Source organism: Molothrus ater, chromosome 23 (genome assembly GCF_012460135.2).
Source record: "Molothrus ater isolate BHLD 08-10-18 breed brown headed cowbird chromosome 23, BPBGC_Mater_1.1, whole genome shotgun sequence".
In the NCBI taxonomy this organism is placed as follows: domain Eukaryota; kingdom Metazoa; phylum Chordata; class Aves; order Passeriformes; family Icteridae; genus Molothrus; species Molothrus ater.
Window position 1 is genome coordinate 5,122,808 of NC_050500.2, and position 20,018 is coordinate 5,142,825.

General features: G+C 45.5%; 1 protein-coding gene across 2 annotated transcripts in view; it reads right to left on the bottom strand.

Annotated features, from left to right (window-relative positions):
• Positions 1 to 5,360: 5,360 nt before the first annotated feature.
• DISP3 (dispatched RND transporter family member 3) overlaps positions 5,361 to 20,018 on the bottom strand; it is a 49,044-nt gene continuing 34,386 nt past the window's right edge. For both annotated transcript variants that reach the window (XM_036396355.2, XM_036396354.2), the window contains exons 16-21: positions 19,853 to 19,979; positions 17,966 to 18,111; positions 17,467 to 17,626; positions 16,369 to 16,482; positions 13,794 to 13,960; positions 5,361 to 11,613 (exon numbers count right to left, since the gene is read on the bottom strand). In XM_036396355.2, coding sequence (XP_036252248.1) covers positions 11,251 to 11,613; positions 13,794 to 13,960; positions 16,369 to 16,482; positions 17,467 to 17,626; positions 17,966 to 18,111; positions 19,853 to 19,979 — 1,077 coding nt within the window. In that variant the 3' untranslated portion in view covers positions 5,361 to 11,250. The remainder of the gene's footprint in view (positions 11,614 to 13,793; positions 13,961 to 16,368; positions 16,483 to 17,466; positions 17,627 to 17,965; positions 18,112 to 19,852; positions 19,980 to 20,018) is intronic.

Below are 20,018 nucleotides of genomic sequence, written 5' to 3' on the forward strand. Positions count from 1 at the left end.
TCTCTGCCTCCTGGCAAATTGTATATCTTGCCAAGCCAGTACACACTGAAACCAAAATTAAAGTACAGTAAACTATCATAAGGAAAAAGGGCTGAAAACTCACATTTCCACAGATGAAGACAGTTGAGTATAGAAGATCCAATTAGGAATAGAGAGAAGGGCTCAGCAATTGGCCTTTTGGCCTTTTAAAAGACTAAATTTGCATGCAGAGCTGGCACTGGCAGGACAGGGGAGCAGTGTCATCCTGTTCTTCTAAAGTTCTTCTAAGCCTTCTGATGTTTCCATTTTTGTAATGGAGTTCCTCACACACCTTTCATGTAAACCATGATTGTTTTGCATTCCTTTCTGGAGGAGGAGAGAACCAGAGAGCTGACGGGCTGTTGGTTTGACCAGCGTGGCTGGAGAGGTGGCAATTTCATCCTCCAATCCATGGTCACTTTTGGAATTCTATAAATATCAAGGTCCAGAAATGAATGTGTTTTCTTTGCCTTGGACATCTCGGTGTGTGAGTGTCGTTCATTTTGTGTTGCACTGTGGCAGAGCAGTGTCTGACAGTGGGACTGTCCCCACAAGAACTGGCAGGTTTTGGCTGACCCACAAGTGTTAGGGTCTGCATGTAAGGAGCTGAAACCTGACTTGGGTCATCCCAACAGTGGAAACAACTGCCAAGCAAAAGGGGGAGCTGCTTCACCACTGATTTGCTCATGTGCAGGATGAGGCCACTGAAGATCGGGGCTCTGGGCCAAGTCTCCAGAGCAGCTCATTTCTGGCTCTCCATCAATCTTCAGGACAGGCTCATGATAGATGAAGTGCAGAAACCTTCTCATGGCACCTCCTAATGGTGACAAATGCCACCCAGCAGTATCTTGGTAAACAAAGCAGAGCCTGCCCAGCATCTCAGTTCCCCTGTGTAAGAGCCCAAATGAGAGATGTGGGACTCCAGGGGCTCTCCAAAATGCAGTTTATTGTATCCAAAATGCAGTTTATTGTATCCAAGAGGTTACAGCAGCCCAGGGTCGTGGGTGACAGAGCCTGTGCCTACAGCTCTCAGCTCCAGCTGCAGGCAGGCCTGGAGACCCTTTGGTTTTGGTTACAATGCATTCTAGACTTTTCTTTTGGTTGCAATGCATTATATTCTTTTCTTTGCTGAGCATCTTAATACAGTAGAACCAATCTATGCCTTAACTTTCATCTATAGCCCATCATAACTACTGTAATTACCATATTCATGTTACTGTTCTCCAATCACTCAAAGTTAGTGCGTTACAGTTTAAGCTAGAAGTTGTTTTTCAGTTTTCTTGCAGTAGAAAATTCTGAGACCTTTTTTCTACTTGCCACATTTGCTGACTTGTTTGCCTGTGCTCTCTTCCTGCTTGGTAAAAACATCTTCTTGTTTGGGGTGGGTTTATCCTTTGCTCTAAGCCATAAAAACCCCTTCTAACTCACACACCCTTTGCCTCCTTGGTTATCCAGTAAGACTGGCTCAGCAATTGTTTTCTTCTCTATCAAAACTTGCTTCCATCTCTACTTCCTACATCAGCCTCTACATTTAAAGATCTTTCTGGCAAGCACACATATCTGTGAGACTTTCTTGTCAAACTTTCATCCTTCCCAACACCCCTGCAGAATGATCTGGGTACCTCTGTCCCTTGCCAGTCACATCCACTTTGAGTGCAATCCTTCAAAGCAGCTGCACCCTTCCCCTTCACAAGGGCAGTGGGTGGCACAGGGGAGCCCTGATCTCAGCCAGGCCAGATGAGCCTCCAGAAAAAGCAATCACACTGTAATCACAAGGCACATTACTCTATCAGCAGGTGAAATCCCACATTAAAAAAAAAACAAACCCATTTGCAGATCACACTTGCCCAGAAGCACATCAGGGGAATGTGAGTGCCCTTGAAAAGTCTGATCCATCTGACATTGCTCTGGAAGGCCATTCCTCACCCAAGATAAACAGCCCTCTGCTCAGCAGGGCATCAGAGTGTTTACAGATTTTTTTTTCCCCCCAAAAGAATATCTACTCCATAAAACAACAATTAGCTGCACTCTGAATTTATGAGTATAATTTGCAATGCTGTTAAAGCATGGGCAGCAGTGGTTTCCATGCAATGGTAATTGCATTGCTGTGAAGGAGCCTGAAAAAGGCACACTGCTGGCTTTGGGGATTGCTGGAAAAATGAGAGGCCCTTGTTCTTCATGGAAGAGAACTACCACCACCCTCACAGTGATACAGGGCACACAATGGTACCACTATCACCTGCAATGAGCTTGTCCTGTTGGTGAGTGGGGAATTCTAGTGTGGTGTAACACACCCTAGAGCTGTGGGAATCATTTCACAATTAGTGAAATACACTGTTATTATGATATTTTATGAAAAATCCCTTCGCCAGGATTTTTCTCCTGAGAAGCTGAAAAGCCTCAGGAAAGAAATGAAAACAATAATTATGTGATTACTTGAAATGTGTTTAGAAGTTGCTTACCAACAGGTGCATCTTTGATTGGTTCCATGTGAGTTGTTTTTACTTAATGACCAATCCCAGTCCAGCTGTGTCAGGACTCTGGTCAGTCACAGGTTTTTTATTATCATCCTTGTTCCAGCCTTCTGATGTCTCCTTTCTCTTTCTTTAGTATAGTCTTAGTATATCATTTTTACGAGATGGAGATGGAGATGATATCAGCCTTCTAAAAACTTAAAGTCAATTCTCATCTCTCACCTTGTCCTGGGGACCCACAACACCACAACAATTGGTAACCAAAGTATACAACCTCTTTGAAAGTACTATTTACCTTTTTGTCACAAACAAACCAATTCAAAACTATTAAAAGAAAAATCCCATGTCTCAGTCAGGTTTTACAGGTCCACATACATCTTTGTATGTGATTAAAAATGACACATCCTTATGCTTGTAATGTCTTTAAAATATTTGATTGTTGAGATCCTTGAGTAAAGCCATAAGTGAACTGTCCTGTCCAAAGGCTTCTTCATTTGGTCATGATCTTATTATTTGAAGGACAGATGCAATGTTAACAATTTTGTAGAATCTGTTTGTATAGTTATAGCAACAAAAGCATAATGCAAAATAGGATATATTTATAGCTATAAATATAGATAGTGTTGGAAAATAAATCCACAAACACCAGAGGTTTATACCCAAAAAGGTGACAGAGGAGTCCTTTGACTTTATTCCAATAAAGGCAGAGGCCATGGGGCATTCCCCTGGGGTCTCTCCAATTTTTGGAGGATGCAGCCTCCTTTGTATCCCAATTTCCAGCCACATTTCCCTTCTCTCTTTCCCCATTGGCTGAGGCACTTGAGAGGTTCAGACTTCCCAGAATGCCTGATCCCAAAGATTGCCCTTTAATGTATAACCCTCCCTTTTAATTTTTAATTCTTACTGAATTTAGGAGTTTTTCTTTCCCATTGTTTCTTTCATCTTTCAATGTCTAATTTGGTTTATCAGCAAACCTAAAATGTATTTGTAAAAGCAAATCTCTTTTTCCATTCATCAATCAGTGGAATCCTTCCCATTGTTTCTTTTATCTCCCAGTGCTGGTTTTATCTCCCAGCAGACCCACAGCTGGTTTGTAAAGACAAATTTGCTATTCCTCTCAATTTCCAGCACTACATCTCAGAGTCATCAAAACTGGATCATTTTGTTATCTAAGGCCACCTATGAAGTGGTTTCTTGGGGTTGGAGGGGATTAAGTCACTCACTTGCACAGCCATTACACTGAGTCATCGACTGGAAGAGATGATACACTGCAGGTTGTCCAGAAGCCAGAGGAATTGATGTTAATTTAGCACAATCCTTGTGATTTGTAGAGTCGGTGAACACAATGCTGGCTTAATTAAATGTGCACATCAATATCTGCTTCCAGGCCAGCTGTCCCAGCACAGGGCGGCCCCGCGCGGTTTCACCTCCTCCTCCCCTGCGTGCCCAGTGTGGGCTTCACACTTTGCATTGCCTCACCTGGTGGGGCCTGTCCTCGCCTCTGTTCACGTCAGTGCTGCAAACACTCCATTTGGAGGAGACACAGCACGTTTGAACTGCTAATAAATGGGACAGCAGGCTACAGGTGCACAAGAGGGTAGCAGCTGGTCATCACCAGCCTTCCCCAGCCAGGCTCCTGGAGCAACTCCCAGCCAGTGCTGCAACCACTGGTGCCCCTCAAACGCAGTACAGGGAGTGTGGCTCTGCCTGCCAAGCCATACTAAGCAGCTGCCACCCTGTGTCATCCCTCCTCCAAGCCCCTTCCCCCGTCCCAAACCCTTCCTCAGGGCCAGTTTTCTGAAGAGCTGTGGAAGCCCTGTCCATCTCTGGCCATGCCTGCAGTTGTCCTACCCTGTTCCTGTGCCCTCATTCTCACGTTCGGCAGCCCTGGGCACTCCCCACTGCCAGGTGGTCCCACAGTCCACAGTCCAGAAGGGCAGCCTGGGTCTCCTCAGTGGTCCACAGCTCTCAGCCTGTGTCAGGGAGTGCCTGTCACACCTGCTCTTGGGGTAAGGGACTGAATTTGTAACCAAAACCAACCCATTTCCAGCCCTGGCAATTTCCCAGCAGCAAAGTCAAGCATAAACCCTCCCTTGCCTGCAATCCCCAAGTCCTCATTAAAGGCAACACATTCCTCCTTCCTGTGGATGCTGCATTTTTTGTAGGTGTCAGGCTGTGACCCAGAGCCTTCCTGGTGCTTAATAACACCAGGTTTCACCAGAAATTTTGGCCTCATCATAGAAATGAGGTCTGGAGAGCACAGGAGGTTCTTGCAGTGATGTGCTGTCAGTGCTGCCCTTCCCAGCAGTGCTGTAGCTGGGTGCAGTGGGAGCACTCCCAGATCAGGGACTGAGGGGGGTTTTCCTCCTGCCCCACTCTGCATCAGCTCAGTGGGGTCCTGGAGGTGCAGGACAAGCCCTTGGTGCTGCAGCACAGGACAGAGGGACAAAACCTCCACCAGAGATTCATGGCAGACACTGTGTGTTACGGGAACTGCGGTGCTGCAGGTGAGCCCCATCCTCATGGAGCCAGCCCAGGGCAATCTTCATACACTGGAAGAAGCACAGCATGGAATGGAGGAGTGAAAAGCTTCCACAAACCATGGCTAAAGCTCTTGTTCTAGTCAGTCCTCTTGCAGACCTGTGTGGGCTCCTGCACTGCCTTTCCCAAGCTCTCCTGGGTGTGATAATTTGGCTTCAAGAGGCCCAGCTTCAGCAGCAGGAGCAGACAATCCCGTGCACTTCAGGAGCTGGTTCTGTGGCCTCATCCCCTCTGCATTCCTTGCACAACACAGGTCCTGTCAGTGCACTCTGGTTGTCAGCTTGTGTACATGGGCAGTAATGTGGTGATGAGTGAGGGATCCAAACGTGCGAATGTCAAAATCTTTTTATTTACAACAGTCTCCAAAAAATCAAGGAACACTGAAAATAGTGAGGGTAGGAGACAACTTACAAAAGTGACACGCATACATCAGGAATTGTGCTACATCACTCTGAGAACTGACACTCTAAGGTCTGCACACAACGTGGTGGAATGGCAGTGCCCTCCCTCCCACTGTCCATGGGGTGCTCACACCTCTTCCCCCCTGTACTTTGAACCATCCTCTCTGCCATTTGTTCTGCCTCTGCCTCCAAACCTTTATTTTCCTCCAGATCTGCTTGTTGCTCTGCCCCCAGCCGTGGTCACTGTCCCCCACCTCCCTTCAGCAACTGCCCAAAGGAGGAGCAGAGAAGAGAAAGCCAAAACCCTCTGCCCTCAGGATGGAGACAGGCATTGAAAGATGTCCAGCTCTGGGACCCTGGGTACTAACCCAGGGCAGAGTAGTTAGCAGAAGCCTCTGAAATATCTGTAAACTATGGCTTACACACTGTCAGGGCTGAGGAGTGATTTTGGAAGTAACCAAGACACTGAATTTGTCCTGCCTGGCTGCAAATCAGTCTGCACAGCTTCCCTGGTGACAATATGGGAGGATGTATTTGTGTCATGGGGTTAAACAAAAAGCCTTTTACAACCTTCCAGAAGGGCAGGCTGCTCTGCTACAGAAATTCAGTGCAGGACAAGCTCAGAGACCTGGACACTGCAGCATCCCAGTTTGCTCAGTGGAGGCAAAGCCAGGGTCTCTGGAGACCTTTGCCCCCAGACTATATCAATGGTCCCAGGAGCTCTCCAAGTGTCAACATGTCCTTCTCCTAGGGGATATTTCTCAGGCCACCTTTGCTTTGGCATATTTTCAGATCCAGCAGGAATTGAGAAGCACAGTCCAGCCCAGCCACTGACTCCTTTCAGAACGTGCAGCCTTGGCAATGGCTGAGGTCAGCAGCCAAAGGTGATGCCCCAGTTGCCCAAACCCAGCACCTCAAGAGGCATCACAAGATAAAGAAACAAACAGAGCAAGGAATCGTGGATCTTTTCCTTCCTCTGATGCTGATCTCTGCACAGCACATCAACTCTGTTCTGTCACAGACATCTTTTATGAAAAATCCTTCCCTTAGGATTTGTCCTCCTGAGGAGCTGAGAGGCCTCAGGAACAGAATGCAAACAATGGTTATCTGCTGCTGTGGAATGCAACAGGTGCATCTGGGATTGGGCTCATGTGGTTGTTTCTAATCAATGGCCAATCACAGTCAGCTGGCTCAGACTCTCTGTCTGAGACACAAACCTTTGTTATCATTCCTTCTTTTTCTATCCTTAGCCAGCCTTCTGATGAAATCCTTTCTTCTATTCTTTTAGTATAGTTTTAATGTAAAATATATCATAAAATAATAAATCAAGCCTTCTGAAACATGGAGTCAGATCCTGGTCTCTTCCCTCAACCTGAGACCCCTGTGAGCATGGTCACACTGTTCCTCCTGACCTAAGCTGATGTGGACAGGGCTGTTGTGAGCAGGGGCTCTTTCTCTGAGTGTCCACAGTGATGGGGAGCCCTGGACTCACTCAGCAGCTCCACTGAAGGCAAAGAGCAGTGACAGCAGCTCTGTGCATGAATCTCAGAGCTGCAGCACCAAGGAGCAGTGTCCTGCTGCTGCTGCCCTGCACTGGAGGGACAGAGCTTCTGGGCAGGACAAGACCCACTCTGTTTGCTAGGAGATGGCACAGCTCCAGAATGACCCCCTCCTGAAACACCAACCTAACTTCTCAGAGGTTAAGCCTCAAACCAGGATTTACTAGAAATAAAGGAGTGGGCAGTTAATAGGCACATTCCTTGGCCATGAAAATTCCTGTATGCTTTTTAATTGCACAAAGATCATTTTGAAATGGAGAATCAGAGCATTTTCTTCCACGTAAGACTGATCTTTCTGTTTAGAAACAACAAAACTGAAAGCTTTGTGTGAAGCTGTTCAACTCCCTGGCTTCCCCTGCGTAAGGAAACTCTCAAGACTTTTCCAGCCACTTTCAGTCCAGGCTCTGTGAGCACCTTAGGCATGAACACCTACCCTGGTGAAGGCTGAACCTTGTTTAGCAAGACAATGGGGCTCAGGAGATGGTCTGTGAAACAGAGGAGTCATCAGGGAGAGAAGATGATAGGCAAAGATGTGGGAGGAATCTTTTAAGGTGAACATCTGCTCCTGAAATAGGTGAAGCCTTGCTTTTTATTGCTGTGAGCATCTGCCTTGGAGCACCAATTCCCAGCAGGGCTGTCAGCTACACCTCCACATTGCTCAGATAAAGCCATCCCTTTTCTTACCTCTATAATTTATGAGCATTCTGCAATCACAAGGATGACACTGCCTACGTGGACATGTCTACATCTGCCACTCATTTGCTGTCTCCACGGGTGCCTGGGGAGATCAGGATGTTTGAAGTGTTTTGCAGAAGGCTGGGCTCCAGTTTTAAGTCTCTGTCACTCCACTGCAGGTGGAGAAAGCACCCTGAGCACAGAGCTGAGCAGGGTGAAGCAGTGATGGGGCAAATGTCTACTTAGACCTTAAGTGTCATGGCTGTGTTTAATCAGGGCCTCAGGTTACAACATTCAGCGAGTCCCTGCACCACAAATCACCTGGGATCCTCTACTGGCTCTTCTGCCATCCTGCTACATCTAGTGTAAGTTCCTCCTCCTCTCCTCGCCTCAGTTTCCCTCCTGGAGGGGCACAATCTCCCCAGCATGCCTTTGTGAATAATTTGCACTTATCTTGGTCTCCCCTGTTCCCTCTGAATTATTCTAGCCACTGCTTTCTCAGTATCATTTTGGGCAACAAAAGCCAAGGTGATGCCCTGTTCCTGCTAGAGCCCACCACCAGAGACAACAGAGTCTCTCCTTTGTCCTTGTCTCTCTCTTGTCCTTTTCCCCACCTGCTTCAGACAACAGGATAGATCCTGTCAGCTGCCAAGAACTCTTGTTATTTTTGCCTGCAGATCAGAGACACTGCCAGATCAGACCCAAGAAACATGCAAGGTGTCCCTCTACTTTAAAATGAATCTTTGCTTCCCCACAGTGGCTGAATGGATGTTCCCAGCATGGCATGTCCAGAATTACATTGCAGGTGGGACATTTATGGAGCCTCTTCATAGTGAGCACAGACAAAGGATACCAGGGGCTTACACAGGCTTTCAACTTCACAGGATTCAAAGCAGATCTGTGCTTTTTCTTAAAGGCCTTGAAAGGTTTCTTCATACTTATAGAAGGAGGAACTTCCTCTAAGGGTGCCCTCAGCACCTTACTCTCTTGTCTGCTGACCTGCAAATACCCATCAGCTTTAATCACCCAGAAGAGGTTTCAGGTGTTTGCTAAGTTCAAGTCAAGCTACAAGCCAGAGAATCCTTGGCCACAGTGCTGGGGACACCTTGCCATCCCCTGCAGCACCTGCACAGCCACACAGCTCCATGGGGCTGTGTGGATATCATAAATACTCTTGCCCTCTCCAGTCACTGCCACTTAGGAGAGCTCAGGGCACCACCAGGAGAAAAATCTGGAGTACAGACATAGGGAACAGCATGGCTTCCAGATCAAGGGTGGGGCTAAACTGTGCACAGCAGCCATCAGAGCAGCACAGCTTGGGGATAGTCAAAAATCCTTTCCAGAACTGTGGCATTCACATTCTCTGAAAAAATCCCTTTGCCCAGGATTTTCTCCTGGGAAGCTGAGAGGCCTCAGAGAAAAGGAAAACAATTCTTATCTCATTTGCTTCTCCTGTGTTGTGCTCACATGTGGAATGTGTTTGGAGATTGTTCACCCACAGGTGATTGTTCCATTGCATTCTGCTGTGAGTTGTTTTCACTCTTTGGCCAATCAGGGCCAAGCTGTGTCGGGACTCTGGAAAGCAGAGTCACAAGTTTTCATTATAATCTTTTTAGCCTTCAGTAAGTATCCTTTCTGTATTCTTTAGTATAGTTTAGTATTCTTTAATATAATATAGCATCATAAAGTAATAAATCAGCCTTCTGAGAACACGGAGTCAGATTCAGCATTCCTGCCTTTGTTGGGGCATTCCCAGCAAATACAATACAGAACCATTTATTCATGGGCACAGGGTTCATTATGAAGGAGCTGGTGCAGATTAGAGGTAGGTGCCAAGAAAACACTTCACACTTTGCAGAAAGGGGTAACTCAGAAGCTCCGTGGGGTATCAAGGAGGAACCAGGCCACTCACGGTCTGCTCTACTCACATTCTCACCACCCTCACTGCCTGTAGCAGGATTACTCTGCAGTCTGCCTGTAAACAATAAGAGCTCCTCTTTCCAGCTTGGGGAGCCTTGGGAACACTTTGGGGAACCTACTTTAGAAACAAGTATTTGATCCAGTTTCACAGGGATGACAATGTGAAGGTGCAAGACTGGCAGGGATCAAAGCAGGGATGCACTGAGCCAAGCAGAAGCAGCTCAGGCTCTCAGCAGTGCAGGCCCCACAAACTGGCTGGCAATGGGGTTGGACTTCCTGGAAGTTTCATCTTAAAAAGAGGGGTTGATCCAGACAGAGAATACAAAGCCACCAGGACATGAAATCTGCAAAGAAATTGAGTCAGGCTGCCTCCTGGCCACATTATTCTGTTGGCACCCTTGTAAATAATGGCTAATGCATCTCCCAGTGGGCCTGACCCTCCCCTTCTGCCAAGGATCAGATGTGCTGTGCATTAATGCACACTTAGCTATTTCAATTTTAAAACTACGAGAGAACCAGTGATGCTTAAAATGTACTTGTTAATGGCACCAGTTTGTGATTTCATTTTACTTTAATATCAACCATCTGCTCAGAGCAGACAGCAGCTGCAGCTCTGGTGCCTGTGGGTCTCCGCTGAGGAGGGTGTCTGTGAGCTGCCACAGAGGATGCTGTGCACACCACCAGGAATGGGCTCCACCTTGTCCTCAGGCCAAGAGCTGACTGCTGTGACCAAAGAGCTCTGCAGGAGTCCCTGGCCTCTCTTTTCTCTCCACCAGGAAGAGCAGATCACTGACTGGTGAGGTGACATGGAGGGACTGGGCGTTGAAACTGCCTTGACCTCACTACTGAGATGAGGGAGAGGAGGGCAGGCTGCTGAGGGCACCATCTGCTTCCTGATGGCTGCTGGCAGACACATGAGATCCCAGTACAAAGTCCCCCCAGCAGGAAGAAGAATGCTTTGTGTCCCAACACCCTCTCTGAACCATGAAAGCAGGGCCACTGCAGGTGGTGCCACCCAACAGCTCTGGTTTGGATCCCAAAGTGACACTCAAAAGTGCAGCAAGTTCACTGCTGGTCTGGCATGGGTACAGGGCCTGGTAAAGGGATCCAGACAATGCTGTTCCCAGGCCTGTCCAACAGCTCACTGCTGTTCTTGGAAGCTCAAATAAGGAGGCACAGGCTTGGTGTGAGAGCAGGACATCACCCAAGAGTCATCCTTGCAATGCTGACCCTGGACAACGGAGGGGAAGGACAGAGGGAAGGGTTTTTGAAAGGATCAGATGACCTTCCCAAGTTCTCTCATTTTAGCCTTGTGGGTCCAGAAAGCCCTGTTTGATAAAAATAAATTAAAAGAAAAGAAAAAAAGAAAGCAGAAAGAAAACTGAGAGAAGGAAACCTCCTCTCCTATTCACGGGCTGAGGTATTCCCTGGGCAGCCCTCACCTTCCATCACCCATCCATCACTACCTAAAATAAATACAAGTTTAGAGCAAAACTCATTAGAAAATAAAGTGCATCTGCAATTGAAAAACTTCATGAAAAAGGGACTTTTTTTTTCCTCTTTTTTTTCCTTACAAAAAATATTCTTTCAAAAGAAAAGAAAAAACGAAAGGAGCAACGCGGCTCTCTCGGCCTGGCGTGTAGAGGGCTGTCCCGTTGGGTCTTACAGGGCTGTCCCATTGGGGAGGGGGATCTTAAATCCACTCTTGAGCAGGGCAAGGCAGATGCAGAGAGCCAGCAGGCCAGCCAGGAGCACGGCCAGCAGAGCCTTGAGGCAGGAGGTGCTGCTGCGGGTGAAGGTGCCGGGCGCCATGGTGCTCAGCAGGGCTGTGCTCACAGTCAGCGTGTACAGGATGGACACGCCCGTGTTGAGGGCCACGATCTTCCCAAACTTGGCAAAGGGGGCAATGATGCAGAAGAAGAGCGGGACGGTGGCAATCAGGGTGGTGGTGGCGCTGGAGACGATGGCCACCCCCACGTGCCGCACGGCCTCCAGCGTCCTCCACTGCCGGCACGCCGTGGGGTCCTGGGGAGGGACAGCACGGTTAGTGTGACACGCACAGGGGCTTGGTTCATTGATGTTTTAGGGTTTGAGAGGGTGGCCTAGCTGATAGGATCCCAGTCCAGGACAAAGAGGCTGCTTGAGTGCAGCTCAGACATTTAGTGCAGTGCTATGCAAAGGGCCATAGGGTTACAATCACAGAATCACAGAATCACAGAATAATGAGGTTGGAAGAGACCTCCGAGATCATCAAGTCCAACCTATGCCCTAACACCTCAACTAGATTATAGCACCAAGTGCCACATCCAGTCTTTTTTTTATCCAACCTGTACCTTCCCTGACGTAGCTGGAGTCTGTGTCCTCTGGTTCTGTCAGTGCTGCCTGGTGGGAGAGACCAACCCCACCTGTCTGCAACCTCCCTTCAGGAAGTTGTAGAGAGCAATGAGGTCACCTCTGAGCCTCCTCCTCTCCAAGCTAAACACCCTCAGCTCCCTCAGTTGTTCCTCACAGGGTTTGTGTTCCCAGCCCCTCACCAGCCTCATTGCCTCCTCTGGATGTGCTCGAGCACCTCAACATCCTTCCCAAACTGAGGGGCCAGAGCTGGACACAGCACTCCAGGTGTGCCCTCACCAGTGCCGAGTACAGGGTTGGAATGAGCTCCCTGCTCCTGCTGGCCACACCATTCCTGACCCAGGCCAGGAGCCATTGGCCTTCTTGGCCACAAGGGCACTCTGCTGGCTCATGTTCAGCCAGCTGTCAACCAGCACCCCCAGGTCCCTTTCTGCCTGAGCACTGTCCAGCCACACCGTCCCCAGCTTGTGACGTTGTAGGGGATTTTTGTGGCCAACTCAGCAGAGACAAAGGCTGCTGGATTTTGTGCCTCCTTTCCACCACATCAGACCGACTGCTGGGCCTACACCACACAGGAACTACACCTGGCATCAGAGATCCCAGGCTTTTGTGGTCTCCATCTTCCCAATGAGACAAAAGATGTTAACAAGGCCAGAGGTGAGCTGGCAGAGCAATTTTCAGAGGTTACAGAATTAGTGTAGAGCTGTTTCAGCACAGACTGTCTCCACTTGGACATGAAATGAAAACAGGTTGCTTTGGACACAGCTGTGGCCAGCAAGAAAGGGACAACTATGTGGCTTGGGAACCCTCATCTGAGTGTACTCAGGTACACAAGCTCACAGTGTGGAGCAGTCAGCTGGACAAGCAGCAAATCCCATACCCCAGGGGTGCTCTGAGGGTGCCAGGATCTCACAGACATATTTTCTGAAAAAATCCTTTTGCTAGGATCTGTTCTCCTGAGAAGCTGGGAAGCGTCAGCTTCCCCATCTCTTGCCACTTTGCAATGTGATTTGGAGAATTGTTTACCCAGCTTATGTGAATTGGTTTTACTTGATGACCAATGACAGCCAGCTGTGTTGAGGCTGTGAGCAGTCACAAGATTTTATTATCATTCCTTTCTTTTCTGGCCTTCTGATGTCTCCTCTCTCTTTCTTTGGTATAGTTTTAGTATAGCATTTTTAATATAATATCCATCATAAAATACTAATATATATTATTTTAATATAATATATATGATAAAACAATAATCATATTACTATCTTATTGCATATTATATTAAATATATATTTTATATATAATATAATATAATATAATATAATATAATATAATATAATATAATATAATATAATATAATATATAAATATATTAATATAATATATAAATAATATATAATAAAATAGTAATATATTTTATTATATATTATATATATTTAATGTAATATAATATAATATAATATAATGTAATGTAATATAATATATATACTATATATATTTAATGTAACATAATATATAATATATATGTAATATAATATAATATATTAATATAATATATAAAGATATATTATATTAATATAATATATAAAATAATAGATATTATAAAATAATAATATATATTATTTTAATATAATATATATCGTAAAATAATAATAACAGTAATAAAATATTTATTATCATAAAATAATAAGCTTTCTGAAACATGGAGTCAAGATTCTCATCTCTTCCCGTGTTGGGGCTGCCCTCAAATTCCACACCAGGACACATCCCCCCTTGCCTATCATGTGTCCTGCATCACAGCTAAGTGGCAGGGAGGCACAGGAGGAAGGGATGCCAGGCTGCAGGAAGAACAGAGCTCACCTCTGCCTGCTGGAGAGGCAGGTTCTCCCCTGCCAGCAGGTATCCCTCCACCAGGTGCACACAGTAATCAACAGAGGAGCCCACCAGGATGGAGAGGGAAATTGCTTCCACAGCTCCCATCTCCCAGCCACACCAGTACATGATGGTCACCACCAGGCAGACAACCCCTGTGGGAGAAAGGTGCTGTTAGGCAAATGTAAAGGTGTCACAGACATCTTTTATGAAAAATCCTTTCCTTAGGATTTTTCCTCCTGAGAAGGTGAGAGGCCTCAGGAACAAAATGTAACCAATGGTTATCTGCTGCTGTGGAATGCAACAGGTGGGTCTGTGATTAGTCCCATGTTGGTTGCTTCTAATTAATGGCCAATCACAGTCAGCTGGCTTGGACAGAGAGTCCGAGTCATAAGCCTTTGTTATCATTCTTTCTTTTTCTATTCTTAGCCAGCCTTCTGATGAAACCTTTTCTTCTATTCTTTTAATATAGTTTTAATATAATATATATCATAAAATAATTAATCAAGCCTTCTGAAACATGGAGTCAGATCCTCATATTTCCCTCATCCTCAGACCCCTGTGAACAGTGTCACATAAAGGACTCTGGGGCTGCTGCACAAGCCCACTGATACAAGTGAATCCCTGGGGAGTTTGGGGTCATATCCCACAGGTCTGTGTCTGGTACACAGTCCCTCTGCCACAAACACTTCCCTCACCTTCCCTTGGCACAGGGAGCATTTCCTAAGGTGACCAGACCTGCTGGGCCTAGTGGAACACCCAGCTAAATATCAGACAAGCTGACAGGCTGATGCCAATGCAGACTAACTCTTGCTAAATGAATCCAAGCCCAGAGAAGTGTCCATGTGTGCACACAGGGTCCTTATGTTAGCTCCTTACAAAAGGAGAAAATACAGGGTATGCAGTAGTTGATGGGAAAAACATGCAAACTATGGAAAAAGGCAAATTAACTTAAAGTAGTAAGCTCAAACTTGTGAATTATATACTTTAAAAAGAGCACTAGACTATTTAACACAAAATAAAGAATTATATATACTGATTCAAGGTATGCTGTTAGAGCAGTACATACCTTTAAAAACTTTGGAAAGGAAGAAAATTACTTAATTCAAGAGGAGAAGGATTAGTACATGAGGAACCTATTTTAGAGGCATTAAAATTACCTAAAAAGAGATAGCTATAGTACATATGAAGGGCCACCAAATGGTGTCACATAAGTCAGGCTGTTGTTTTGCTTGCTGCAGCTACACAGAGGCCGAGCACACTTTTTGAAGGCAAAGAGTACTGTTAGTTTGTGGGTCACATGTGGGAGACTAAGTGGTTTCAAAAAGTTAGATTTGATTTTTAAACTAAGAGGTTTAGCAACACATTTAGACCACAATATTATCAAATCACCAGCCCGGGAGAGGAAACTATTTACAATTTTGCTTCAAATACTAAAACATTGCTAAAATATTCAGGTTTTAACATTTTCCACTGCTTGGAAACAGCAGCCATGGTGCAGGTCCTTGGAAAGTAGTGCAATTGTTATTCAGAGCTTGTGGGACTTAATCACATTATTATACATAGCAGGTAGGGATGGCATTTGTGTAGCTAAAACCCTTATTTAAACAAATGGAAGGGATTGTGTAGATAAAACACACTGGGAATTAGACACACAAATCTACTTTCCCAATGAGGTTCCCGTGCATTTGTTGAGAGTTTCTTCTGTTCACTTAGCCAGTCTGTTCTCTAGGACTGGCCCCTGGAAAGCCAAAAGGGTTTACACAGAATACAAGCAATTCACTTCAAATCACCAGAGAATCAGCAGTGCCACAATCCATCCATTTCAGGACAAGTGAAAGCCTTGTAAGAGCCCAAATGAGAGATGTGGGACTCCAGGCAGCCCTTCCAAATGCAGTTTATTGTATCCAAGAGTTACAGCAGCCAGCCCAGGGTTGTGGGTGACAGAGCTGTGCCCACAGCTCTCAGCTCCAGCTGCAGGCAGGTCTGGAGACCCTTTGGTTTAGGTTACAAATGCATTCTATACTTTTGGTTACATTGCATTATATTCTTTTCTTTGCTGAGCATCTTAATACAGTAGGACCAATCTATACCTTAACTATTATCTATAGCCCATCATAACTACTATAATTACCATATTCATGTTACTGTTCTCCAATCACTAAAAGTTAGCACATTACAGTTTAAGCTAGAAGTTGTTTTTCAGTTTTCTTGCAGTGGGAAATTCTGAGACCTTTTTTTCTACTTGTCACATTTGCTGACTTGTTTGCCTGTGCTCTCTTTCTGCTTGGTAAAAACATCTTCTTGTTTGGGGTGGGTTTATCCTTTGCTCTAAGCCATAAAAACCCCTTCTAACTAACACACCCTTTGCCTCCTTGGTTATCCAGTGAGACTGGCTCAGCAATTCTTTTCTTCTCTATCAACACTTGCTTCCATCTCTATTCCTTCTTCAGACTCTACGTTTAAAAATCTTTCTGGCAAGCACACACATATCTGTGAGACTTTCTTGTCAAACTTTCATCCTTCCCAACAAAGCCTGACACATTGGAATTGTTGTTTTTACCTAAGATGCTGAGCAGCACTGGCAGCAGGAGGAGGATGTGTGTGGTGAACACTGCCACAGCAGCCACACAGATGACCAGCGAGAGGACAAGGCCATACAGGGCACTCTGCACTCCTGGAAGGAAACAGCCAGCTGATATGAATCCTGGAAGGTGACAGCTGCCATGGGAAAGGCACCATGTTCCTGCTGGCAACAAGGCAGGCAGGGACTCACACTGGGGAAGACAGGAGGGGGAGAATGAAAGTGGAAAGAAGGTGATTTGTCAGAACCCAGGACATCCCTCTGGCTGCCCTGCATGGCTCGAGCCCCTGGCAGGGGCTCAGAGACCTTGGCACAGAGCCCAAGACACCTGTGACTTTGATTTTAACCTATGGAAACAATTCCCAACTTTGTGTGAGGAGTTACAAGCCACAGGGGTCTGAGTAGAATGATAGTGAATTTATCACCAGGTGAAAATGTAGAATTTTGGGGTTTTTAGAATGGGGGTTCAGGAGGCAAGATGGAGGAATCTGGGCATGTCCAGCCTTTCTCCTTCTTCTTCTCGGCCTCCATCTTCTGCTGTGATGGTGGCACTTTTGGATTGGTTTAGAGTAGAGACAGACTGTCTAACACAGGTGATAGGTATTGGAAAATTATTGTAAATAAAGTACACGTAGTTCTTAGCATAAAAAGCTGACACCACCCCTGGGATTGTGCCACAAACCGACCTGCTGGACAGATCTCAGCAGGTCAGAAAAAGAATGGAATAGATAAGCAAAAAATAAACAACCTTGAAAACCAGGACAGAAGAATCCTGAGTCCTTTGGCTGCTGGGCTGGGAAAAGAGACTCTCTAACACATCTCAGGGTCATCCTGACCACAGGGACTCTGAGAGTGATTGGTTTCTTGAATCTCACATCAGCAGGGCTGAGTCCCTTCCCTTACCTATTTCCTTGGGCTTTGCCTAATTTTGACAATACACATTCAGGCTTTAGGAGTTTGCACAGCAATGGCAAAGGACTGCAGATATAACCCATGCCCACCATATGGGATGGAGTGTGCTGTGGAGATGTGTCAGAGAGCATGGGTTCCCCAGGGAGAGACACGGCAGTCACTTGCCTATAATCTCCATGAAAATCTGCTTCCAGTGCTCACAGGTCTGGAAGCCGTGCCGGAGAGCAGAGCCCTCTGGGAAGAGCTGGAGCTGCTGCTGCAGGAATGTCTCCCATTTCAGATAGTCAGCATATGTCTGGAAGGATGATTTCCCCTTGTAGGTTGTCTGTAACAAGATAAACACATCCCTCATGTCCTGCTCTTTGGGCAGGGTGTGCATGGCAAGGGCAAGGGCAGAACAACCAGCTCAAGTGGCAGCACCAGGCAGGACTGGCAGTGGCACTTGGGCAAATCTGCCACCAGCTTTTTGCCTGAGCTAATTGTGGTGTGAGCAGCCACTTCTACCAACTTGTGAGTGAGTGCAGGCATCTGTCTGCAACAAATGCTAATAAACACCAAATTATGTCTGCAAATGGAAGTGGCCAGTGCAGAAAGAGCAGAGCTAAAGCCCCAGAAGTCACAAGATGAAACTGTCACCAGAATGACAATGTTCCCATGTGCTCACCGACTCAAAGGCCATGGAGATCCACTGCACCTTGCCATCCTTCACCCCCACTGCCCCATGAGAGAGCTGCCCTGGCAGCAGGTTTGGCTCAGGGATATTCTTGCACTCCGGGTGCAACATCTGCAGAAAGGAGGAGATGCTGTAACCTGGAGAGAAAGAAAGAGCAAGAGATGGAGGGCAGAACAGGGGAAGGAAGCACATTGGAGCAAAGAGATGAAAAAAACCCCAACCAACAACACAAAATGAGAGCCCCAAGAGAATCACAGGACCCATTTGTCCACAGCTGCTTCCCTTTGCCACTCTGGTTTGCCAAAACCCTGGAGGTCTCGGCATCACAGCTCCCAGCTGCTATAGCTTGAAAGGACACTGTCATCAGCATGGGACAGGACAGTGCCACTGCTCTTTGTCCCCAGCTGTGAGGAAGCAGCACAAAGAGCAAGTGCTGAGGGGCTGTCTGCCTGGCCTGGCAGGGATTTGCTCCAGGCATGAAACTGGCTTTTAGCCTGAAGGCAATATACACTTCCTAGGCTCAGCTCCACAAGCTTGTGACCTCTGAAGTTGGGAGAGATGGTCACTGGTCAGGTGTGCAAAGCTACAGAGACAGCGAGGAGGCTCACTGCAATGAGATCAGGTGTGAGATCATTGCTATTCAGGAGCTACTAAGAGGATATTTACTGAACCAACAGATTGTATCTCAAGCAATACCCATGACTAGAAAAACAAATGCAATCCTGTTCTTATCTTTCTGGATTAACTCCCAAAAAATATACCCAGTGTCTCTGGCATTAAAGAGACCATCTTTCTTTCTTTCTGTCCCAAAAAGCACAACCAATGACACGTTCTAGAAGGGTCAAGCTGCCTTGGGAAGAAAAGGAGACTATGACTAGAAAGAACATGACTACAAAGAACAAATGCAATTCTTTTCTTATCTTTCTGGATTAAATCCCAAAGAATAAACCCAGTGTCTTTGGCATTAAAGAGACCATCTTTCTTTCTTTCTTTCTTTCTTTCTTTCTTTCTTTCTTTCTTTCTTTCTTTCTTTCTTTCTTTCTTTCTTTCTTTCTTTCTTTCTTTCTTTCTTTCTTTCTTTCTTTCTTTCTTTCTTTCTTTCTTTCTTTCTTTCTTTCTTTCTTTCTTTCTTTCTTTCTTTCTTTCTTTCTTTCTTTCTTTCTTTCTTTCTTTCTTTCTTTCTTTCTTTCTTTCTTTCTTTCTTTCTTTCTTTCTTTCTTTCTTTCTTTCTTTCTTTCTTTCTTTCTTTCTTTCTTTCTTTCTTTCTTTCTTTCTTTCTTTCTTTCTTTCTTTCTTTCTTTCTTTCTTTCTTTCTTTCTTTCTTTCTTTCTTTCTTTCTTTCTTTCTTTCTTTCTTTCTTTCTTTCTTTCTTTCTTTCTTTCTTTCTTTCTTTCTTTCTTTCTTTCTTTCTTTCTTTCTTTCTTTCTTTCTTTCTTTCTTTCTTTCTTTCTTTCTTTCTTTCTTTCTTTCTTTCTTTCTTTCTTTCTTTCTTTCTTTCTTTCTTTCTTTCTTTCTTTCTTTCTTTCTTTCTTTCTTTCTTTCTTTCTTTCTTTCTTTCTTTCTTTCTTTCTTTCTTTCTTTCTTTCTTTCTTTCTTTCTTTCTTTCTTTCTTTCTTTCTTTCTTTCTTTCTTTCTTTCTTTCTTTCTTTCTTTCTTTCTTTCTTTCTTTCTTTCTTTCTTTCTTTCTTTCTTTCTTTCTTTCTTTCTTTCTTTCTTTCTTTCTTTCTGTCCCAAAAAGCACAACCAATGACACATTCTAGAAGGGTCAAGCTGCCTTGGGAAGAAAAGGAGACAGCAAGAAGCAGTCACCCTTTCTGGTTTGCTGCTGAGGACCCCAAGCAAGCACAGGTAGGGCTGCAGAGGAGTTGTCTAACCTACCCGAGGGCAGGCACTGAGCCCCTCCGGGCTTCACCAGCTCAGAGTTGCTGGCAATGGCTTTGCAGAGGCGGCACAGGTTGCCAATCTCTTTGAAGAGGTCAAAGCTGTCATCGTAGATAACACTGCCCTTTCACAAGGAGACACAATGACAAGAGCACCACACGTG